The sequence below is a fragment of the Hypanus sabinus genome, chromosome 10 (genome assembly GCF_030144855.1).
Source record: "Hypanus sabinus isolate sHypSab1 chromosome 10, sHypSab1.hap1, whole genome shotgun sequence".
Taxonomy (NCBI): domain Eukaryota; kingdom Metazoa; phylum Chordata; class Chondrichthyes; order Myliobatiformes; family Dasyatidae; genus Hypanus; species Hypanus sabinus.
The window spans coordinates 154973556-154998763 of NC_082715.1; the positions used below are offsets into that span (position 1 = coordinate 154973556).

At 54.5% G+C, this 25208-nt stretch overlaps 1 protein-coding gene across 1 annotated transcript in view; it reads left to right on the forward strand.

The window, feature by feature from the left end:
- Positions 1 to 4734: 4734 nt before the first annotated feature.
- Positions 4735 to 25208, forward strand: part of LOC132401379 (leucine-rich repeat-containing protein 75A-like) — a gene marked incomplete at its 5' end in the record, with an annotated part of 106148 nt that continues 85674 nt past the window's right edge. The window contains one exon of the mRNA XM_059983504.1: positions 4735 to 4896. Within this exon, the coding sequence (XP_059839487.1) occupies positions 4735 to 4896 (162 nt within the window). The remainder of the gene's footprint in view (positions 4897 to 25208) is intronic.

The window sequence follows — 25208 nt, forward strand, 5'->3', positions numbered from 1 at the left end:
CTTGGATAAACTGAATATACTTACTGAAGTGCAGAAAGGATGCCATAAGGGCATGAAAGGATGTAAAGAACAACTGATAATAGATTCCGTAAATCTAAACCAAGCCCAGGGAAAAAGCAGAAATCTTTCAGGTTGTTATATTGATTACCAGAAAGCATTTTTTTCTATCTCATACTGATAGTTAACAGAAGCTCATGTATGTCAACTACACACAATACTTGTGAAATTCCTACAACATCTGAGGAGACATTGGTGTACTCCAGTCATGCCGTCTTTTAACAGCCAGAAAAGAGCAACCACCATTATCAAAGTAAAGCGAGGCATTTTCCAGGGTGATTATTTAAGTCCACTCTTGTTGTGTCCAACTTTAAACCTGCTCTCTAATTTACTGAATCGGTCAAAAATTGTGTATCAAGTTAGAGACATCTGAATGAATTGTATCTTGACGCAGCTTCTATACATGGATGATTTGGAATTATATACTCCTTCATCAGTAAAGCAGAATAGTGGAACTATTTTCAAAAGATACAAACATGAGCTTTGGACTGGATAGGTGCAGAACATTAAGCATAAAGAAAGGTGCAGTACAATACAAGACAGAGCAGCAGGATACAATACAACCAATGGATGAATATGAAACACTTAAGTTTCTGGGTTATCAACAAGCAAAAAAAAAATAGATCACAGTGCGTTAAACAGAAATTTTTTGACAGAATTCACTTCAAAGCTGAAGAAAATCTGCCAAACAGATCTCAACAGTAAAAATATAACAAAGGCAATAAATATTTTCGCTGTACCCTCATGAATGTATTTTGACATGATACCTTGGTCTGAAACTGATCTGGAAAATTTACAAAGAAGAATAATAACTGAAATAATAAATTTCAGAAAACACTATGTAAACTCAAACTCACCTAGATTAACACTACCTAGGACAGGAGGAGGAAAAGGAATAACAAACATTAAAACTTTACACGACAGTCAGATAAGACTTCTAAGGATATAGTTTCATCAACAAAAACAGGATTTAGCACTGCCTGTGAGCAGATTCAATTCTGATAAGAAGTACACACCGCTAAACCAAACACACAGTCCAGAAAAACAAAGACATTATCACCTCAGAAGACAGAGTTAACCAATGGAAGAGCATGATCTTCCATGGAAGACATCCCCATGATCGGAACAGGCTAGATGTTGACAGGAACGTGGAATGCCCGTGGCTCGGATTTGGAGAGCTGTTTCCAGAAGACGGGTTCCTTGTGGCTGTACAGGTCCAGGTGATTTACACAAAAGAATGGTCAAAACTACCTAATAAAAGAGCAACAATTTCAAGACAACAAGTGCAGAACATGCCAAGAGAAACTAGAAATGATTGACACACGACAGGATCCTGCGACAGTTTAACTCAATCTGATTACATGCACAGGCAAAAGCAAATGGTCAATTCAGCAAAATGACCAAAATTTGTTTTAAAATACAAACTCATAAATTACATCATATCTTACTATAAACACAAACCTGATCCAATTTTAGATTCAGAGTCCTGCAAGTTATATTATGACTGATTTGACAATCCATAACTGTCCAGTTATAATGATACAGGATAAACAAGCAAGAAGAACTTACTGAATAGATACAGAATCCCAAACACACATAACTCACAGAAATCAATAAGTGCAACACTGCAGAAATATGTTAATTTAAAGAGGAAATTGAAAGACTGTGGATATTTATTGTCCCAGAGTAGTATCTACAACTAGTATCATCCCAAAGTTACTATGCAATAGCCTTAAGCAATTCAGCCTACACAGAAATATTTATGTGGACATCCAAAATACTAAACACCAGTGGAATAATCTGAAAATTTAGCAATTGGCAAATGAGTGTGCTTGGCCATGCCCGTACCTTAGGTTTTACCAGCCTGAGCTGAGAAAAAGTAAATATTGATAATGTGAGATGAAGACTCCTTAAGGTGAGTCAATAGGTTGTGGGAACAGTTCAGTGATGGGGTGAGTGAAGTTATCCCCACTGGTTCAAGAGCCTGGTGGTTGAGGGATAGTAACTATTCCTGAACCTCACGGTATAAGTCCTGAGGCTTCTGTGCCTTCTCCCTGATGGTAGAAGCAAGAAGAGAGCGTGACCTAGGTAGTGGGGGTCCCTGATGATGGAAGCAGTTCTCTTGCCACAGTGGAGAGGCTTTACCTGAGATGGACCAGGCCGTATCCACAACTTTGTGTATGCTTTTCTGTTCAAGGGCTTTGGTGTTTCCATACCTGCAGCTAGTCAATATATTCTCCATCCATGTCTCTAGAAGCTTGAAAAAGCTTTACGTGTCATGCCAAATCTTCACAAGCTCCTAGGTAGAGGCGCTGCGGGGCTCTCTTAATAACTTCACTTACCAGCTAGGTGCTGGGCAGTTCCTGTCAAGCTCTTCCACGGAGGAATTTAAACTTGCTGACCGTCTCCACCTCTGATACCCCAACGAGGACTGGCTGATGAACCTCTAGATTCCTCTTCCTGGTCAATCATTAACTCGTTGGTTTTGCTGATATTGAGCAAGCAGTTGTTAAAGTCATCTCTCATCCTCCTTTGCTCCAAAGAGAAAAGCTCAACCTTTCCTCGTAAGACATGCTCTCTAATCCAGGCAGCGTCCTGATAAATCTCTTCTGCACCCTCCCTAATGCATCCACCTCCTGTGCCGAGGAACTCCAAATACCCAGGAACGGAAAAGACTCAGTCCCTCACAGGCAAAGCCCTCACCACCACTGAGCACATCTACAAGGAGTGCTGCCACAAGTAAGCAATGCCCATCAATGAGGACTACCCCCCCTCCCCACCTTCCAGCCTCCTCTCTTTTCACTACTACCATTGGGCAGGAGGCAAGTCCCACACCAGCAGGTTCCGGAACAGTTACCAGTCTACAACCATCAGGATCCTGAAGCAGCATGGATAACTTCACCGAGCACAACTTCTGGACTTGCAGTCAGGGACTCAACACAAGTGTTCAAGATTGTTTAAGGGGAACAAAGTAATTGTTACTCTGAGTCTGAGCACCAAAAAAACACAGAAGTTAAAAGTGACAATAATAAAAATAAGCGATAAACATAAATACATAAGATAGCTCATTTGATTGTATGTCCGCAGGGGCCGGCCAGAAGGTGACTGACGGGAAGTGATGAAGTAGTGGTGGAGTTGGTGGGTGGAGAAAGTACTGTAACCATCATTGAGTCTGGTGGTCCTGGCCTGGATCCTACACAGCCTCCTCCCTGTGGGAGGGGACAAGCAGTCCTTGAGCAGGGTGGGTGGGGTCCTTAAGATGTTGCTTGCCCTTTTCTGAATATATGTCCTTGATAGCAGGCAGGCTGGTGTCGGTGCTGTGTTGGGCCGTTTTGACTACCTCCCTGCCTGCCACGGTGCAGTTTCCGGACCGTGTGGTGACTCAGCTTGTCAGGGTGTCCATTGGTGTAGCTGAGGCAACTCCAGCTCTCCTCACCCTTCTCGGAAAGAGGAGGCGTGACGAGTTTGCTGGGCAGTGGAGGATGTGTTCCGGGAGCATGAGGTGTTACGAGTGATGGCCACTGCAGTCAGCTTGAAACCGTTGGCAGTGCCCACCGCTGTGCCATTGATGCAATGGGGGTAAATGGGTTTCCTGAAGTCAATGACGACCTCCTTTGTCTTATGGACAGTGAGGAAGAGGTGTTTTGCCTGGCAGTAAGCCTGAAACTCTTCCACCTCCTCTCTGTAGGCTGTCTCATTGCTGTTGGTGATGAGCCCCACCGTGTCATCGGTTAATCTGACGACGTGATTACTCGGGTGTTTGGCCGTGCAGTCGTGTGTGAGCGGAGCGTACACACACAGCCCTGGGGGTGGGAGGGAGGACAGATTGTGCATCCTGTTGGTTAGGAACAACAACCAACATCCTGTCTATCTGAGGTCTGTTGGCCAGGAACAGCCGCTGAGTGGCCTATTTAAGCCAAGGAGTGGGAGCTTGCTCTCCAAGGTCTGGGGAACAATAATGTTGAACACTGAACTATAATCCAGAAACAGGATTTTGACAGAAGTTCTCAGTGTTATTTATTTTGTATTTGCACAATTTGTCTTCTTTTGCACATTAGTTGCTTTTTAGTCTCAGTTTCCGTGTAGATTTTCATAAATTCTATTCTTTTGTTTCATTTTCCTGCAAATGTCTCTGAGGAAATGAATCTCAGGGTAGTATTATGATGTTGCATACACACTTGGATAATAAATTTACCTGATTATTTTGTTTCACCCGAATGTGGATCTCTGCCCTTTCTGATTGCCTCAGCCAATCCAGACTCACGCAGGTACAGGCTACCAGCTGACCAGTACTCGTGGGAGCTGGATTTCGTTCTTTGGTTGTAAACACGAAACACTGTAAGGGTAAGAGAGAATGTTTCCCAGCCCGCCTCACAGGTTGTATCGCAAGCCACGGAGTAATTTGCCTTCAGTGTATTGGACAGGAGGTTGGCAGGGTGGGGGTGGGGAGTGAAGAGATGCCACTGGCGCTGGATGAGAATTCCACAAAGAGGGAGCTAACGCTGGCTGAAGAGAGTTGTTTAAGGAGCACGTGAACAGAGAACTGATTTGGGAGCAACATGGTGGGGAAGGGATTCCAGGGGTAGTGGTAGCTTTGAAAGAGACTGTGAAATCACAAGGAGTTGAGATAGAACGACTGAGGAGGAAAGGCATCAGCGGGGACTCATGTGATGGGTCACAGGCTCTGATCAGCTGTCTTCTCTCCTACAGGACCTGGGCCTGGAAGGGACATCGTTGAACGATGTCCTTTATAAACACACAGCTCTCCTGAATCTGGTGGATCCCATTTCTCATGAACTGCTGATGAACCTGGCCCGAGACATCCAGTGCCCCAAGAAGGTGAGAGAGAGAGAGATGTGGGGGTGACAATACTCTGGGAAATTCACCTTCAGCAAATTGGGACATGCACTGAGATCATTTCATCCCATCAGTTCATTGAGGTAGAACAAGGTAAAGCCAGATGAAAATGCAGAATGGTCTGTTAGAAAGTGCAGTGCAATTAGACAAGAATGTACAATGTCGAATGTGAAGTCTGGGTCCATCGAATTGCATGAGGCCACTGTCCAATAGTCAGGTAACAGTGGGGCAGAAGCTGGTGCGACAGCCCTCCAGGCTTTTCCCGATGCGAGAGGAGAGAACGTCTGGGGCAGGTGGGTCTTTGATGAGAATAACACAGTGAGAGGTGCAGATAGAGTTCGGCAAAGGGACTGGTTTCTCAGATGTGCTGAGTGTCTAGTTACTCTGGGAGAGGACAACGTGCCAGATGGAATAAACAGCAGGGTCACGGCCGACAGTGGGGTGTCTCCCGACTGTATCTGGGTCAGAGTCACTACTGACGGTGGGGTGAATCCCGACTGTGTCTGGGTCAGAGTCACTGACGGTGGGGTGAATCCCGACTGTGTCTGGGTCAGAGTCACTGACAGTGGGGTGACACCTGACTGTAACTGGGTCAGATTCACTGACGGTGGGGTGAATCCCGACTGTATCTGGGTCAGAGTCACTGACGGTGGGGAGACACCCGACTGTGTCTGGGTCAGAGTCACTGACGGTGGGGTGAATCCCGACTGTGCCTGGGTCAGAGTCACTGACAGTGGGGTGACACCTGACTGTATCTGGGTCAGAGTCACTGACGGTGGGGTGAATCCCGACTGTATCTGGGTCAGAGTCACTGACGGTGGGGTGAAACCCGACTGTGTCTGGGTCAGAGTCACTGACGGTGGGGAGACACCCGACTGGGTCTGGGTCAGAGTCACTGACGGTGGGGTGAATCCCGACTGTGCCTGGGTCAAAGTCACTGACAGTGGGGTGACACCTGACTGTATCTGGGTCAGAGTCACTGACGGTGGGGTGAATCCCGACTGAATCTGGGTCAGAGTCACTGACGGTGGGGTGAATCCCGACTGTGTCTGGGTCAGAGTCACTGACGGTGGGGTGAATCCCGACTGTGTCTGGGTCAGAGTCACTGACAGTGGGGTGAATCCCGACTGTATCTGGGTCACAGTCACTGACGGTGGGGAGACACCCGACTGTGTCTGGGTCAGAGTCACTGACGGTGGGGTGAATCCCAACTGTGTCTGGGTCAGAGTCACTGACGGTGGGGTGAATCCCGACTGTGTCTGGGTCAGAGTCACTGACGGTGGGGTGAATCCCGACTGTGTCTGGGTCAGAGTCACTGACGGTGGGGAGACACCCGACTGTGTCTGGGTCAGAGTCACTGACGGTGGGGTGACACCCGACTGTGTCTGGGTCAGAGTCACTGACGGTGGGGAGACACCCGACTGTGTCTGGGTCAGAGTCACTGACGGTGGGGTGACACCCGACTGTATCTGGGTCAGAGTCACTGACGGTGGGGAGACACCCGACTGTGTCTGGGTCAGAGTCACTGACGGTGGGGAGACACCCGACTGTGTCTGGGTCAGAGTCACTGATGGTGGGGTGAATCCCGACTGTGTCTGGGTCAGAGTCACTGACGGTGCGGTGAATCCCGACTGTGTCTGTCAGAGTCACTGACGGTGGGGATTCACCCGACTGTGTCTGGGTCAGAGTCACTGACGGTGGGGTGAATCCCGACTGTATCTGGGTCAGAGTCACTGACCGTGGGGTGAATCCCGACTGTGTCTGTGTCAGAGTCACTGTCGGTGGGGAGACACCCGACTGTGTCTGGGTCAGAGTCACTGACGGTGGGGTGACACCCGACTGTGTCTGGGTCAGAGTCACTGACGGTGGGGTGAATCCCGACTGTATCTGGGTCAGAGTCATTGACGGTGGGGTGAATCCCGACTGTGTCTGGGTCAGAGTCACTGACAGTGGGGTGAATCCCGACTGTGTCTGGGTCAGAGTCACTGACGGTGGGGATTCACCCAACTGTATCTGGGTCAGAGTCACTGACGGTGGGGTGAATCCCAACTGTGTCTGGGTCAGAGTCACTAACGGTGGGGAGACACCCGACTGTGTCTGGGTCAGAGTCACTGACAGTGGGGTGACACCTGACTGTATCTGGGTCAGAGTCACTGACGGTGGGGTGAATCCCGACTGTGTCTGGGTCAGAGTCACTGACGGTGGGGAGACACCCGACTGTGTCTGGTTCAGAGTCACTGACGGTGGGGTGAATCCCAACTGTGTCTGGGTCAGAGTCACTGACGGTGGGGAGACACCCGACTGTGTCTGGGTCAGAGTCACTGACGGTGGGGTGAATCCCGACTGTGTCTGGGTCAGAGTCACTGACGATGGGGAGACACCTGACTGTATCTGGGTCAGAGTCACTGACGGTGGGGAGACACCTGACTGTATCTGGGTCAGAGTCATTGACGGTGGGGAGACACCCGACTGTGTCTGGGTCAGTCACTGACGGTGGGGAGACACCCGACTGTATCTGGGTCAGAGTCACTGACGGTGGGGTGAATCCCGACTGTGTCTGGGTCAGAGTCACTGACGGTGGGGTGAATCCCGACTGTGTCTGGGTCAGAGTCACTGACGGTGGGGAGACACCCGACTGTGTCTGGGTCAGAGTCACTGACGGTGGGGTGACACCCGACTGTGTCTGGGTCAGAGTCACTGACGGTGGGGTGAATCCCGACTGTGTCTGGGTCAGAGTCACTGACGGTGGGGAGACACCCGACTGTGTCTGGGTCAGAGTCACTGACGGTGGGGTGAATCCCGACTGTGTCTGGGTCAGAGTCACTGACGGTGGGGAGACACCCGACTGTGTCTGGGTCAGAGTCACTGACGGTGGGGAGACACCCGACTGTGTCTGGGTCAGAGTCACTGACGATGGGGAGACACCCGACTGTGTCTGGGTCAGAGTCACTGACGGTGGGGAGAATCCCGACTGTGTCTGGGTCAGAGTCACTGACGGTGGGGAGAATCCCGACTGTGTCTAGGTCAGAGTCACTGACGGTGGGGTGAATCCCGACTGTGTCTGGGTCAGTCACTGACGGTGGGGTGACACCCGACTGTGTCTGGGTCAGAGTCACTGACGGTGGGGTGTCTCCCGACTGTATCTGGGTCAGAGTCACTACTGACGGTGGGGTGAATCCCGACTGTGTCTGGGTCAGAGTCACTGACGGTGGGGTGAATCCCGACTGTGTCTGGGTCAGAGTCACTGACAGTGGGGTGACACCTGACTGTAACTGGGTCAGATTCACTGACGGTGGGGTGAATCCCGACTGTATCTGGGTCAGAGTCACTGACGGTGGGGAGACACCCGACTGTGTCTGGGTCAGAGTCACTGACGGTGGGGTGAATCCCGACTGTGCCTGGGTCAGAGTCACTGACAGTGGGGTGACACCGGACTGTATCTGGGTCAGAGTCACTGACGGTGGGGTGAATCCCGACTGTATCTGGGTCAGAGTCACTGACGGTGGGGTGAAACCCGACTGTGTCTGGGTCAGAGTCACTGACGGTGGGGAGACACCCGACTGGGTCTGGGTCAGAGTCACTGACGGTGGGGTGAATCCCGACTGTGCCTGGGTCAAAGTCACTGACAGTGGGGTGACACCTGACTGTATCTGGGTCAGAGTCACTGACGGTGGGGTGAATCCCGACTGTATCTGGGTCAGAGTCACTGACGGTGGGGTGAATCCCGACTGTGTCTGGGTCAGAGTCACTGACGGTGGGGTGAATCCCGACTGTGTCTGGGTCAGAGTCACTGACAGTGGGGTGAATCCCGACTGTATCTGGGTCACAGTCACTGACGGTGGGGTGAATCCCGACTGTGTCTGGGTCAGAGTCACTGACGGTGGGGAGACACCCGACTGTGTCTGGGTCAGAGTCACTGACGGTGGGGTGAATCCCAACTGTGTCTGGGTCAGAGTCACTGACGGTGGGGTGAATCCCGACTGTGTCTGGGTCAGAGTCACTGACGGTGGGGTGAATCCCGACTGTGTCTGGGTCAGAGTCACTGACGGTGGGGAGACACCCGACTGTGTCTGGGTCAGAGTCACTGACGGTGGGGTGACACCCGACTGTGTCTGGGTCAGAGTCACTGACGGTGGGGAGACACCCGACTGTGTCTGGGTCAGAGTCACTGACGGTGGGGTGACACCCGACTGTATCTGGGTCAGAGTCACTGACGGTGGGGAGACACCCGACTGTGTCTGGGTCAGAGTCACTGACGGTGGGGAGACACCCGACTGTGTCTGGGTCAGAGTCACTGATGGTGGGGTGAATCCCGACTGTGTCTGGGTCAGAGTCACTGACGGTGCGGTGAATCCCGACTGTGTCTGTCAGAGTCACTGACGGTGGGGATTCACCCGACTGTGTCTGGGTCAGAGTCACTGACGGTGGGGTGAATCCCGACTGTATCTGGGTCAGAGTCACTGACCGTGGGGTGAATCCCGACTGTGTCTGTGTCAGAGTCACTGTCGGTGGGGAGACACCCGACTGTGTCTGGGTCAGAGTCACTGACGGTGGGGTGACACCCGACTGTGTCTGGGTCAGAGTCACTGACGGTGGGGTGAATCCCGACTGTATCTGGGTCAGAGTCATTGACGGTGGGGTGAATCCCGACTGTGTCTGGGTCAGAGTCACTGACAGTGGGGTGAATCCCGACTGTGTCTGGGTCAGAGTCACTGACGGTGGGGATTCACCCAACTGTATCTGGGTCAGAGTCACTGACGGTGGGGTGAATCCCAACTGTGTCTGGGTCAGAGTCACTAACGGTGGGGAGACACCCGACTGTGTCTGGGTCAGAGTCACTGACAGTGGGGTGACACCTGACTGTATCTGGGTCAGAGTCACTGACGGTGGGGTGAATCCCGACTGTGTCTGGGTCAGAGTCACTGACGGTGGGGAGACACCCGACTGTGTCTGGTTCAGAGTCACTGACGGTGGGGTGAATCCCAACTGTGTCTGGGTCAGAGTCACTGACGGTGGGGAGACACCCGACTGTGTCTGGGTCAGAGTCACTGACGGTGGGGTGAATCCCGACTGTGTCTGGGTCAGAGTCACTGACGATGGGGAGACACCTGACTGTATCTGGGTCAGAGTCACTGACGGTGGGGAGACACCTGACTGTATCTGGGTCAGAGTCATTGACGGTGGGGAGACACCCGACTGTGTCTGGGTCAGTCACTGACGGTGGGGAGACACCCGACTGTATCTGGGTCAGAGTCACTGACGGTGGGGTGAATCCCGACTGTGTCTGGGTCAGAGTCACTGACGGTGGGGTGAATCCCGACTGTGTCTGGGTCAGAGTCACTGACGGTGGGGAGACACCCGACTGTGTCTGGGTCAGAGTCACTGACGGTGGGGTGACACCCGACTGTGTCTGGGTCAGAGTCACTGACGGTGGGGTGAATCCCGACTGTGTCTGGGTCAGAGTCACTGACGGTGGGGAGACACCCGACTGTGTCTGGGTCAGAGTCACTGACGGTGGGGTGAATCCCGACTGTGTCTGGGTCAGAGTCACTGACGGTGGGGAGACACCCGACTGTGTCTGGGTCAGAGTCACTGACGGTGGGGAGACACCCGACTGTGTCTGGGTCAGAGTCACTGACGATGGGGAGACACCCGACTGTGTCTGGGTCAGAGTCACTGACGGTGGGGAGAATCCCGACTGTGTCTGGGTCAGAGTCACTGACGGTGGGGAGAATCCCGACTGTGTCTAGGTCAGAGTCACTGACGGTGGGGTGAATCCCGACTGTGTCTGGGTCAGTCACTGACGGTGGGGAGACACCCGACTGTGTCTGGGTCAGAGTCACTGATGGTGGGGAGAATCTCGACTGTGTCTGGGTCAGAGTCACTGACGTTGGGGTGACTCCCGACTGTATCTGGGTCAGAGTCACTGACGGTGGGGTGAATCCCGACTGTGTCTGGGTCAGAGTCACTGACGGTGGGGAGACACCCGACTGTGTCTGGGTCAGAGTCACTGACAGTGGGGTGAATCCCGACTGTGTCTGGGTCAGAGTCACTGACGTTGGGGTGACACCCGACTGTGTCTGGGTCAGAGTCACTGACGGTGGGGAGACACCCGACTGTGTCTGGGTCAGAGTCACTGACGGTGGGGTGAATCCCGACTGTATCTGGGTCAGAGTCACTGACGGTGGGGTGAATCCCGACTGTGTCTGGGTCAGAGTCACTGACGGTGGGGAGACACCCGACTGTATCTGGGTCAGAGTCACTGATGGTGGGGTGAATCCCGACTGTGTCTGGGTCAGAGTCACTGACGGTGGGGAGACACCTGACTGTATCTGGGTCAGAGTTACTGACGGTGGGGTGACACCCGACTGTGTCTGGGTCAGAGTCACTGACGGTGGGGAGACACCCGACTGTATCTGGGTCAGAGTCACTGATGGTGGGGTGAATCCCGACTGTGTCTGGGTCAGAGTCACTGACGGTGGGGTGACACCCGACTGTGTCTGGGTCAGAGTCACTGACGGTGGGGTGAATCCCGACTGTGTCTGGGTCAGAGTCACTGACGGTGGGGAGACACCCGACTGTATCTGGGTCAGAGTCACTGACGGTGGGGTGAATCCCGACTGTGTCTGGGTCAGAGTCACTGACGGTGGGGTGAATCCCGACTGTGTCTGGGTCAGAGTCACTGACGATGGGGAGACACCCGACTGTGTCTGGGTCAGAGTCACTGACGGTGGGGAGAATCCCGACTGTGTCTGGGTCAGAGTCACTGACGGTGGGGAGAATCCCGACTGTGTCTAGGTCAGAGTCACTGACGGTGGGGTGAATCCCGACTGTGTCTGGGTCAGTCACTGACGGTGGGGAGACACCCGACTGTGTCTGGGTCAGAGTCACTGATGGTGGGGAGAATCTCGACTGTGTCTGGGTCAGAGTCACTGACGTTGGGGTGACTCCCGACTGTATCTGGGTCAGAGTCACTGACGGTGGGGTGAATCCCGACTGTGTCTGGGTCAGAGTCACTGACGGTGGGGAGACACCCGACTGTGTCTGGTTCAGAGTCACTGACGGTGGGGTGAATCCCAACTGTGTCTGGGTCAGAGTCACTGACGGTGGGGAGACACCCGACTGTGTCTGGGTCAGAGTCACTGACGGTGGGGTGAATCCCGACTGTGTCTGGGTCAGAGTCACTGACGATGGGGAGACACCTGACTGTATCTGGGTCAGAGTCACTGACGGTGGGGAGACACCTGACTGTATCTGGGTCAGAGTCATTGACGGTGGGGAGACACCCGACTGTGTCTGGGTCAGTCACTGACGGTGGGGAGACACCCGACTGTATCTGGGTCAGAGTCACTGACGGTGGGGTGAATCCCGACTGTGTCTGGGTCAGAGTCACTGACGGTGGGGAGACACCCGACTGTGTCTGGGTCAGAGTCACTGACGGTGGGGTGACACCCGACTGTGTCTGGGTCAGAGTCACTGACGGTGGGGTGAATCCCGACTGTGTCTGGGTCAGAGTCACTGACGGTGGGGAGACACCCGACTGTGTCTGGGTCAGAGTCACTGACGGTGGGGTGAATCCCGACTGTGTCTGGGTCAGAGTCACTGACGGTGGGGAGACACCCGACTGTGTCTGGGTCAGAGTCACTGACGGTGGGGAGACACCCGACTGTGTCTGGGTCAGAGTCACTGACGATGGGGAGACACCCGACTGTGTCTGGGTCAGAGTCACTGACGGTGGGGAGAATCCCGACTGTGTCTGGGTCAGAGTCACTGACGGTGGGGAGAATCCCGACTGTGTCTAGGTCAGAGTCACTGACGGTGGGGTGAATCCCGACTGTGTCTGGGTCAGTCACTGACGGTGGGGAGACACCCGACTGTGTCTGGGTCAGAGTCACTGATGGTGGGGAGAATCTCGACTGTGTCTGGGTCAGAGTCACTGACGTTGGGGTGACTCCCGACTGTATCTGGGTCAGAGTCACTGACGGTGGGGTGAATCCCGACTGTGTCTGGGTCAGAGTCACTGACGGTGGGGAGACACCCGACTGTGTCTGGGTCAGAGTCACTGACAGTGGGGTGAATCCCGACTGTGTCTGGGTCAGAGTCACTGACGTTGGGGTGACACCCGACTGTGTCTGGGTCAGAGTCACTGACGGTGGGGAGACACCCGACTGTATCTGGGTCAGAGTCACTACTGACGGTGGGGTGAATCCCGACTGTGTCTGGGTCAGAGTCACTGACGGTGGGGAGACACCCGACTGTATCTGGGTCAGAGTCACTGATGGTGGGGTGAATCCCGACTGTGTCTGGGTCAGAGTCACTGACGGTGGGGAGACACCTGACTGTATCTGGGTCAGAGTTACTGACGGTGGGGTGACACCCGACTGTATCTGGGTCAGAGTCACTGACGGTGGGGTGAATCCCGACTGTGTCTGGGTCAGAGTCACTGACGGTGGGGTGAATCCCGACTGTATCTGGGTCAGAGTCACTGACGGTGGGGTGAATCCCGACTGTGTCTGGGTCAGAGTCACTGACGGTGGGGAGACACCCGACTGTATCTGGGTCAGAGTCACTGATGGTGGGGTGAATCCCGACTGTGTCTGGGTCAGAGTCACTGACGGTGGGGAGACACCTGACTGTATCTGGGTCAGAGTTACTGACGGTGGGGTGACACCCGACTGTGTCTGGGTCAGAGTCACTGACGGTGGGGAGACACCCGACTGTATCTGGGTCAGAGTCACTGATGGTGGGGTGAATCCCGACTGTGTCTGGGTCAGAGTCACTGACGGTGGGGTGACACCCGACTGTGTCTGGGTCAGAGTCACTGACGGTGGGGTGAATCCCGACTGTGTCTGGGTCAGAGTCACTGACGGTGGGGAGACACCCGACTGTATCTGGGTCAGAGTCACTGACGGTGGGGTGAATCCCGACTGTGTCTGGGTCAGAGTCACTGACGGTGGGGTGAATCCCGACTGTGTCTGGGTCAGAGTCACTGACGGTGGGGAGAATCTTGACTGTGTCTGGGTCAGAATCACTGACGGTGGGGTAAATCCCAACTGTGTCTGGGTCAGAGTCACTGACGATGGGGAGACACCTGACTGTATCTGGGTCAGAGTCACTGACGGTGGGGAGACACCCGACTGTATCTGGGTCAGAGTCACTGACGGTGGGGAGACACCCGACTGTGTCTGGGTCAGAGTCACTGACGGTGGGGTAAATCCCAACTGTGTCCGGGTCAGAGACACTGACGATGGGGAGACACCCGACTGTGTCTGGGTCAGAGTCACTCACGGTGGGGTGAATCCCGAATGTGTCTGGGTCAGAGTCACTGACGGTGGGGTGAATCCCGACTGTGTCTGGGTCAGAGTCACTGACGGTGGGGAGACAACCGACTGTGTCTGGGTCAGAGTCACTGACAGTGGGGTGAATCCCGACTGTGTCTGGGTCAGAGTCACTGACGGTGGGGAGACACCCGACTGTGACTGTCAGAGTCACTGACGGTGGGGATTCACCCGACTGTGTCTGGGTCAGAGTCACTGACGGTGGGGTGAATCCCGACTGTATCTGGGTCAGAGTCACTGACCGTGGGGTGAATCCCGACTGTGTCTGTGTCAGAGTCACTGTCGGTGGGGAGACACCCGACTGTGTCTGGGTCAGAGTCACTGACGGTGGGGTGACACCCGACTGTGTCTGGGTCAGAGTCACTGACGGTGGGGTGAATCCCGACTGTATCTGGGTCAGAGTCACTAACGGTGGGGTGAATCCCGACTGTGTCTGGGTCAGAGTCACTGATGGTGGGGATTCACCCAACTGTATCTGGGTCAGAGTCACTGACGGTGGGGTGAATCCCAACTGTGTCTGGGTCAGAGTCACTAACGGTGGGGAGACACCCGACTGTGTCTGGGTCAGAGTCACTGACAGTGGGGTGACACCTGACTGTATCTGGGTCAGAGTCACTGACGGTGGGGTGAATCCCGACTGTGTCTGGGTCAGAGTCACTGACGGTGGGGAGACACCCGACTGTGTCTGGGTCAGAGTCACTGACGGTGGGGTGAATCCCGACTGTATCTGGGTCAGAGTCACTGACGGTGGGGTGAATCCCGACTGTGTCTGGGTCAGAGTCACTGACGGTGGGGAGACACCCGACTGTGTCTGGTTCAGAGTCACTGACGGTGGGGTGAATCCCAACTGTGTCTGGGTCAGAGTCACTGACGGTGGGGTGAATCCCGACTGTGTCTGGGTCAGAGTCACTGACGGTGGGGAGACACCTGACTGTGTCTGGGTCAGAGTCACTGACGGTGGGGTGAATCCCAACTGTGTCTGGGTCAGAGTCACTGACGGTGGGGAGACACCCGACTGTGTCTGGGTCAGAGTCACTGACGGTGGGGTGAATCCCGACTGTGTCTGGGTCAGAGTCACTGACGGTGGGGTGAATCCCGACTGTGTCTGGGTCAGAGTCACTGACGGTGGGGAGACACCTGACTGTATCTGGGTCAGAGTCATTGACGGTGGGGAGACACCCGACTGTGTCTGGGTCAGTCACTGACGGTGGGGTGAATCCCGACTGTGTCTGGGTCAGTCACTGACGGTGGGGAGACACCCGACTGTGTCTGGGTCAGAGTCACTGATGGTGGGGAGAATCTCGACTGTGTCTGGGTCAGAGTCACTGACGTTGGGGTGACTCCCGACTGTATCTGGGTCAGAGTCACTGACGGTGGGGTGAATCCCGACTGTGTTTGGGTCAGAGTCACTGACGGTGGGGAGACACCCGACTGTGTCTGGGTCAGAGTCACTGACAGTGGGGTGACACCTGACTGTATCTGGGTCAGAGTCACTGACAGTGGGGTGAATCCCGACTGTGTCTGGGTCAGAGTCACTGACGGTGGGGTGAATCCCGACTGTGTCTGGGTCAGAGTCACTGACGGTGGGGTGACTCCCGACTGTATCTGGGTCAGAGTCACTGACGGTGGGGTGTCAGGCATCTGGGAGGGGGAATGAGACAGCAACACTCAGCAGTCAGGCAGCATCTGTGAGGGGGAATGAGACAGAAACACTCAGCAGGTCAGGCATCTGGGAGGGGGAATGAGACAACAACACTCAGCAGGTCAGGCAGCATCTGGGAGGGGGAATGAGACAGACACACCCAGCAGCTCAGGCATCTGGGAGGGGGAATGAGACAGCAACACTCAGCAGTCAGGCAGCATCTGGGAGGGGGAATGAGACAGAAACACTCAGCAGTCAGGCAGCATCTGGGAGGGGGAATGAGACAGAAACACTCAGCAGGTCAGGTAGCATCTGGGAGGGGGAATGAGACAGCAATACCCAGCAGTCAGGCATCTGGGAGGGGGAATGAGACAGCAATACCCAGCAGTCAGGCATCTGGGAGGGGGAATGAGACAGAAACACCCAGCAGTCAGTCAGGCATCTGGGAAGGGGAATGAGACAGCAATACCCAGCAGTCAGGCATCTGGGAGGGGGAATAAGACAGAAACACCCTCAGTCAGGCATCTGGGAGGGGGAATAAGACAGAAACACCCAGCAGTCAGGCATCTGGGAGGGAGAATGAGACAACAACACTCAGCAGTCAGGCATCTGGGAGGGGGAATGAGACAGAAACACCCAGCAGGTCAGGCAGCATCTGGGAGGGGGAATGAGACAGCAATACCCAGCAGGTCAGGCAGCATCTGGGAGGGGGAATGAGACAGAAACACCCAGCAGTCAGGCATCTGGGAGGGGGAATGAAACAGAAACACCCAGCAGGTCAGGCAGCATCTGGGAGGGGGAATGAGACAACAACACCCAGCAGGTCAGGCATCTGGGAGGGGGAATGAGACAGCAATACCCAGCAGGTCAGGCAGCATCTGGGAGGGGGAATGAGACAGAAACACCCAGCAGTCAGGCATCTGGGAGGGGGAATGAAACAGAAACACCCAGCAGTCAGGCAGCCTCTGGGAGGGGGAATGAGACTGCAACACTCAGCAGGTCAGGCAGCCTCTGGGAGGGGGAATGAGACAGCAACACTCAGCAGGTCAGGCATCTGGGAGGGGGAATGAGATAGAAACACCCAGCAGTCAGGCAGCATCTGGGAGGGGGAATGAGACAGAAACACCCAGCAGGTCAGGCAGCATCTGGGAGGGGGAATGAGACAGCAATACCCAGCAGTCAGGCATCTGGGAGGGGGAATGAAACAGAAACACCCAGCAGTCAGGCAGCCTCTGGGAGGAGGAATGAGACAGAAACACCCAGCAGTCAGGCAGCATCTGGGAGGGGGAATGAGACAGAAACACTCAGCAGGTCAGGCAGCATCTGGGAGGGGGAATGAGACAGAAACACTCAGCAGGTCAGGCATCTGGGAGGGGGAATGAGACAACAACACCCAGCAGGTCAGGCATCTGGGAGGGGGAATGAGACAGAAACACCCAGCAGGTCAGGCATCTGGGAGGGGGAATGAGACAGAAACACTCAGCAGTCAGGCATCTGGGAGGGGGAATGAAACAGAAACACCCAGCAGTCAGGCAGCATCTGGGAGGGGGAATGAGACAGAAACACCCAGCAGGTCAGGCAGCATCTGGGAGGGGGAATGAGACAGCAACACTCAGCAGGTCAGGCAGCCTCTGGGAGGGGGAATGAGATAGAAACACCCAGCAGTCAGGCAGCATCTGGGAGGGGGAATGAGACAGAAACACTCAGCAGGTCAGGCAGCATCTGGGAGGGGGAATGAGACAGAAACACTCAGCAGGTCAGGCAGCCTCTGGGAGGGGGAATGAGACAGCAACACTCAGCAGGTCAGGCAGCCTCTGGGAGGGGGAATGAGATAGAAACACCCAGCAGTCAGGCAGCCTCTGGGAGGGGGAATGAGACAGCAACACTCAGCAGTCAGGCAGCATCTGGGAGGGGGAATGAGACAGAAACACCCAGCAGGTCAGGCAGCCTCTGGGAGGGGGAATGAGACAGCAATACCCAGCAGGTAGGCAGCATCTGGGAGGGGGGTTTGGGAACCAAAGACAACATTTAGTCTCAAAGACATTTCAATAAACGAGGAAAAGATGGAGGGGTGTTCAGTGAGGGTCAGTTGACCTGTTTACAGAGGAAAGGGGTGAAGGTGGAGAGAATGAATGTGATGTGGTGAACAGTAAATGTGTGTCACCAGTGGGAATGTGACATCGGGAATGTGATATGGGGAACGTCGGGTATGTGACGGGAATGTGATGTGGGGATTGTGATGTGGAGAACGTGGGGTATGTGACGGGAATGTGATGTGGGGAACGTGGGGTATGTGACGGGAATGTGATGTGGGGATTGTGATGTGGGGAACGTGGGGTATGTGATGGGAATGTGATGTGGAGAACGTGGGGTATGTGACGGGAATGTGATGTGGGGATTGTGATGTGGGGAACGTGGGGTATGTGACGGGAATGTGATGTGGAGAACGTGGGGTATGTGACGGGAATGTGATGTGGGGATTGTGATATGGGGAACGTCGGGTATGTGACGGGAATGTGATGTGGGGATTGTGATGTGGAGAACGTGGGGTATGTGATGGGAATGTGATGTGGAGAACGTGGGGTATGTGATGGGAATGTGATGTGGGGATTGTGATGTGGGGAACGTGGGGTATGTGACGGGAATGTGATGTGGGGATTGTGATGTGGGGAACGTCGGGTATGTGACGGGAATGTGATGTGGGGATTGTGATGTGGAGAACGTGGGGTATGTGATGGGAATGTGATGTGGGGAATGTGATGTGGGGAACGTGGGGTATGTGATGGGAATGTGATGTGGAGAACGTGGGGTATGTGACGGGAATGTGATGTGGGGATTGTGATGTGGGGAACGTGGGGTATGTGACGGGAATGTGATGTGGAGAACGTGGGGTATGTGACGGGAATGTGATGTGGGGATTGTGATATGGGGAACGTCGGGTATGTGACGGGAATGTGATGTGGGGATTGTGATGTGGAGAACGTGGGGTATGTGATGGGAATGTGATGTGGGGATTGTGATGTGGGGAACGTGGGGTATGTGATGGGAATGTGATGTGGGGAATGTGATGTGGGGAACGTGGGGTATGTGATGGGAATGTGATGTGGAGAACGTGGGGTATGTGACGGGAATGTGATGTGGGGATTGTGATGTGGGGAACGTGGGGTATGTGACGGGAATGTGATGTGGAGAACGTGGGGTATGTGACGGGAATGTGATGTGGGGATTGTGATGTGGGGAACGTGGGGTATGTGATGGGAATGTGATGTGGAGAACGTGGGGTATGTGACGGGAATGTGATGTGGGGATTGTGATGTGGGGAACGTGGGGTATGTGATGGGAATGTGATGTGGAGAACGTGGGGTATGTGACGGGAATGTGATGTGGGGATTGTGATGTGGGGAACGTGGGGTATGTGACGGGAATGTGATGTGGAGAACGTGGGGTATGTGACGGGAATGTGATGTGGGGATTGTGATGTGGGGAACGTGGGGTATGTGACGGGAATGTGATGTGGGGATTGTGATGTGGAGAACGTGGGGTATGTGACGGGAATGTGATGTGGGGATTGTGATGTGGGGAACGTGGGGTATGTGACGGGAATGTGATGTGGGGATTGTGATGTGGAGAACGTGGGGTATGTGATGGGAATGTGATGTGGGGAACGTGGGGTATGTGACGGGAATGTGATGTGGGGATTGTGATGTGGAGAACGTGGGGTATGTGATGGGAATGTGATGTGGGGAACGTGGGGTATGTGACGGGAATGTGATGTGGAGAACGTGGGGTATGTGACGGGAATGTGATGTGGGGATTGTGATGTGGGGAACGTGGGGTATGTGACGGGAATGTGATGTGGAGAACGTGGGGTATGTGACGGGAATGTGATGTGGGGATTGTGATGTGGGGAACGTCGGGTATGTGACGGGAATGTGATGTGGGGATTGTGATGTGGAGAACGTGGGGTACGTGATGGGAATGTGATGTGGGGATTGTGATGTGGGGAACGTGGGGTATGTGACGGGAATGTGATGTGGGGATTGTGATGTGGGGAACGTGGGGTATGTGACATGGGGAATGTGGGGAATGTGACGTGGGGAAAAGACACTGAGTGAGACCAGGTGGTAGTTGTGGCAAGAGGGTCCGAGGACAACCGGACCCTCTTGGCTCTAATCTGCAGTTGCCACAAACTGAGATCTGTGGCTTAGTCATTGCTTCAGTCTGTCTCTATCTTCCCTTCATGGTACATTGATGGCTACATTAGCACTGGCTCTGCCCTTGTTTCAACATCCTTTGCTAATCCCCTTACTCTTATTGGCCCCTGGGTCTTCCTTCTCCTTGTCAACCCTCCTACCCCACCGGGGGGTACAGTAACTGACTGATGCCTATTACACATCATCTACTCCCACAATTTTCTTGACCACACATCCTTAAATTCAAATTCACATTTAATTGTCATTCGATCATAAATGAATTCAGCCAAACTAATGTGTTGGAAAACCCAGTACCACTGGTTATACAGGGCACAACACATAAGAGATATCAGTACGCATACAATTACAGAAAGAGTAATATAATATAGCCCATGCCCCTGAGTGTCCTGTCTGTCGGTTGATGGTGTGTGAACATTGTTGTCTAGAATAATCCTGCAGCAGTCATCAATCGTGCGCAATCACGTTTGTTTTCCATCGAGCGAGCACTGGAGGGCAGCACCGTCAGGAGGGCCCAACATGGACACTGCCACAGTGCCTCTGGTGTTCCCTCTCCTGCGCCTCGTCTCTGCTAAACTGACACCTGACTGGACTTGCAGTATTTTATATTCCCAGTGTCCACCAGGGTCTCGCCATCGCAAGAGAAATGTCCAAGGCAACCCCTCGCTGTCAGACTGCACGCGACCTGTGACAGGCCACAATAAGTCCAGTTCCTCCATCTCCTCCGCTGATGGGGTGGCCCCAGCGGTGTCTTGTTATCGTGAAAAGGGCAGTAACACTGGAGAGGCTCGGGGAGGCTGCCGTGAGCGTGCACACCTCCGACTAGCCGGAAGATTGTGCGCCCCTCCTGCCCTGATGCCTCATTCCCTTCGGCTGCACCCTCCCTGGTCTGAAGCTGCCATGACCTCACCCCAGCTCCCAAGCTGTGTGGCGTCTCCCTTCACCGAGGGAATCTCAGACACCTCTGTTTTCCGAGCCATCGGCTCTGCTCCCAGCCAGAGTCAGGATGGGGGGGACAGGGTTCCCCGTCCTCACCTTCCACCGAGTGAACTCCAAATTCAGTGCATCATCCTCCGAAATCTCTAAACCAATGGCATCAGCGGCTCGCCCTCTTCTAGAGTTCAACTGGTCCACTCCCCCGTCTGCAACATCTTCAACATCCATGGGGAGGGGAGGGCCAGACATGCAGGGGGCAGATTGTCTCCCCGGGCAAAGCAGCTTCAACTGCCCCTTCCACTTTCAGTGTGACCACCTGTGTACTGGTGAGGGGATGATCAGGGTGGGGAACCCCCCCCCCATTGGGTGGACAGGGTGGGGAACCCCTGCAGGGGATGATCAGGGTGGGGAACCCCTCCAGGGGGTGTCCAGGGTGGGGAACCCATCACAGGAACAGGGGATGTCCAGGGTGGGAAACCCCTCACAGGAACAGGGGATGTCCAGGGTGGGGAACCCCTCACAGGAACGGGGGGGGGCAAAGGTGGGGAAACCCCTCACAGGAACAGGGGGTGGCCAGGGTGGGGAACCCCTCACAGGAACAGAGGGTGGCCAGGGTGGGGAACCCCTCACAGGAACAGGGGGTGTCCAGGGTGGGGAACCCCTCACAGGAACAGGGGGTGGCCAGGGTGGGGAACCCCTCACAGGAACAGGGGGGGCAAGGGTGGGGAACCCCTCACAGGAACAGGGGGTGTCCAGGGTGGGGAACCCCTCACAGGAACAGAGGGTGGCCAGGGTGGGGAACCCCTCACAGGAACAGGGGGGGCAAGGGTGGGGAACCCCTCACAGGAACAGAGGGTGGCCAGGGTGGGGAACCCCTCACAGGAACAGTGGGTGTCCAGGGTGGGGAGCCCCTCACAGGAACAGGGGGTGGCCAGGGTGGGGAACCCCTCAGAGGAACAGGGGGTGGCCAGGGTGGGGAACCCCTCACAGGAACAAGGGGTGGCCAGAGTGGGGAACCCCTCACAGGAACAGAGGGGGGGCAAGGGTGGGGAACCCCTCACAGGAACAGGGGGTGGCCAGGGTGGGGAACCCCTCAGAGGAACAGGGGGGGCAAGGGTGGGGAGCCCCTCACAGGAACAGGGGGTGGCAAATGTGGGGAACCCCTCACAGGAACGGGGGGGGCAAAGGTGGGGAACCCCTCACAGGAGCAGGGGGTGGCCAGAGTGGGGAACCCCTCACAGGAACAGTGGGGGCAAGGGTGGGGAACCCCTCACTGGAACAGGGGGTGGCCAGGGTGGGGAACCCCTCACAGGAACGGGGGGGGGCAAAGGTGGGGAACCCCTCACAGGAGCAGGGGGTGGCCAGTGTGGGAAACCCCTCCAGGGGGTGGCCAGGGTGGGGAACCCCTCCAGGGGGTGGCCAGGGTGGGGAACCCCTCACAGGAACAGGGGGGCAAGAGTGGGGAACCCCTCACAGGAACAGGGGGGGGCAAGGGTGGGGAACCCCTCACAGAAGCAGGGGGTGGCCAGGGTGGGGAACCCCTCACTGGAACAGGGGGTGGCCAGGGTGGGGAACCCATCACAGGAACAGGGGATGTCCAGGTTGGGGAACCCCTCACAGGAACAGGGGGTGGCCAGAGTGGGGAACCCCTCACAGGAACAGGGGGGGCGTGGGTGGGGAACCCCTCACAGGAGCAGGGGGTGGCCAGAGTGGGGAACCTCTCAGAGGAACAGGGGGTGGCCAGTGTGGGAAACTCCTCCAGGGGGTGGCCAGGGTGGGGAACCCCTCACAGGAACAGGGGATGTCCAGGGTGGGGAACCCCTCACAGGAACAGGGGATGTCCAGGGTGGGGAACCCCTCACAGGAACAGGGGGGGGCAAAGGTGGGGAAACCCCTCACAGGAACAGGGGGTGGCCAGGGTGCGGAACCCCTCACAGGAACAGTGGGTGTCCAGGGTGGGGAACCCCTCCCAGGAGGAATGGGCCTGACCGTCACTTTAATCCTCCATCCTGTTCTTCCTGTTTGATGAACATCTCATGCTCCAGACAGAAATGCTACACCTCTCTGGACCCAACAATGAAGGTAATTAGCCATTAAAGTCTCATTCTTCACTGTCCTTTATAGGTGTTTAGTGTTTTTCTCTCTCCTCAGAATCAGGTTTATTATCACCAGCATGTGCTGCGAAACCCTAAGCTGACTTCTGGGTTTCAGTGGTCTCCTTTAGTTAACAGCTGGCCAGACAAAATGCCCCCTCCCCCCCCCACAGACTCTCCAGTTTGCTCACCATCTCTCCCTCTGGACATTTCACCCCTCTCCTCTCTAATCCTTCCATCACTTGCTTTAAATCTAGGTCCCCTGGTTTTTGACACCCTCCTGAGGGAAATGCTTCCCTATTTCTTCTGCCTCGGCCCCTGATAATGTTAAGTACCCAATTAAACCTCTGCACGGCCTCCTGTACTACACAGAAAACCAGGACAGACTGTGGGGCTTGATGGACGTGTGTGTGAAGTGGGAAGCGATGGATATGGGAGGGATATAGAAGTCTATGGTGGGGGTGCAGATCGATTGGACTGAGCAGAATACAGACTAGATGGGCTGAAGGGCTGCCCAGTGCTTTAGTCTTTGAACCAGACAGGAAAGAGCTTTCCACTTACGATATTGTTGAGACAAACGTAGTTCCAGCCCGTGGTGCTCTCCCTTGGGCTCCACGGGCCTTTACTCTTCTGCTTTAGAGAACCTTTCCAAAACCAAGCCTCCTCACCTCTGACCAGGCAGGAGTGGGCCCTGAATAGCCTCTGATCGTTGCCCCTTTTGGAAGGAAGGCTTCGTTAGAGAAAGCGGTTCACTGTGAGGTTGTGGAAATGATGAGCACAGATCCGGATGTGATTGGGAATTCCGGGAGAACCCTTGGCCAACACAGGTTGCTACAGGATGGGCATCTTGCTCCGAAGTTGGAGAAGCCGGAAGACCAGAGTCTGGCAGACCTGTGTGTTCCACTTGGTTCGGTCTGCTGCAGGCTTGATGGATGAGATTGAATGATAGCACCTACCTCATCTCCCCAAGAGAACTCCTCGGAGTGGAAACCCAACAGTAGAAAGCACCACGAGTAGCTTGGCAAGTTAGTACCGCCCTAAAGGCCAAATGGCCTCTTTCTGCGCTGTCACTTTCCATGGATTCTATAAGCCAAGCACATTCATGTCAAGGACGTTTTAATCCGAATCGGAGGCGTTGACCGATTCTGTCTGCATGGGACAGATCGGGCAGCTGGGAGTCTCCGGCACTCTGCAGGCTCAGGTTCCATGTCCATTTCCTCCAAATCATTTCACAACAGCAGCTGAGATTAACAGGCCTCAGGGAGTGTGTGTGTCTGTTCCCCTGCACTGCGATTGTGGAAAGTTCCCATGTAGCATTGTGTGCCTGTGACCTTCTGTGCTAGATCAGATTATGCTGTGTGTGTCCATACATCCTTTAGTCCTGAATTACTCTGTGTGTGTGTGTGTGTGTGTGTGTGTGCCTATCAATATAGGCATGTATGCATGTAGGTATGTGTGTATTTGTGTGTGCCTGTGGGTAGGTGTGTGTATTTGTGTCTGTGGTAGGTGTGTGTATTTTTCTGTGTCTATGGTAGGTGTGTGTATTTCTGTGTGCCTGTGGGTAGGTGTGTGTATTTGTGTCTGTGGTAGGGTGTGTATTTGTGTGTGTCTGTGGGTTTGTGTATTTCTGTGTGCCTGTGGGTAGGTGTGTGTATTTTTCTGTGTCTGTGGTAGGTGTGTGTCTTTGTGTGTGTCTGTGGTAGGTGTGTGTATTTGTGTCTGTGGTAGGTGTGTGTATTTCCCTGTGCCTGTGGGTAGGTGTGTGTATTTGTGTCTGTGGTAGGTGTGTGTATTTTTCTGTGTCTGTGGTAGGGTGTGTGTATTTGTGTGTGTCTGTGGGTTTGTGTATTTCTGTGTGCCTGTGGGTAGGTGTGTGTATTTTTCTGTGTCGGTGGTAGCTGTGTGTATTTGTGTGTGTCTGTGGGTGTGTGTATTTTTCTGTGTCTGTGGGTGTGTGTATTTGTGTGTGTCTGTGGGTGTGTGTATTTTTCTGTGTCTGTGGGTGTGTGTATTTGTGTGTGTCTGTGGGTGTGTGTATTTGTGTGTGTCTGGGTTTGTGTATTTTTCTGTGTCT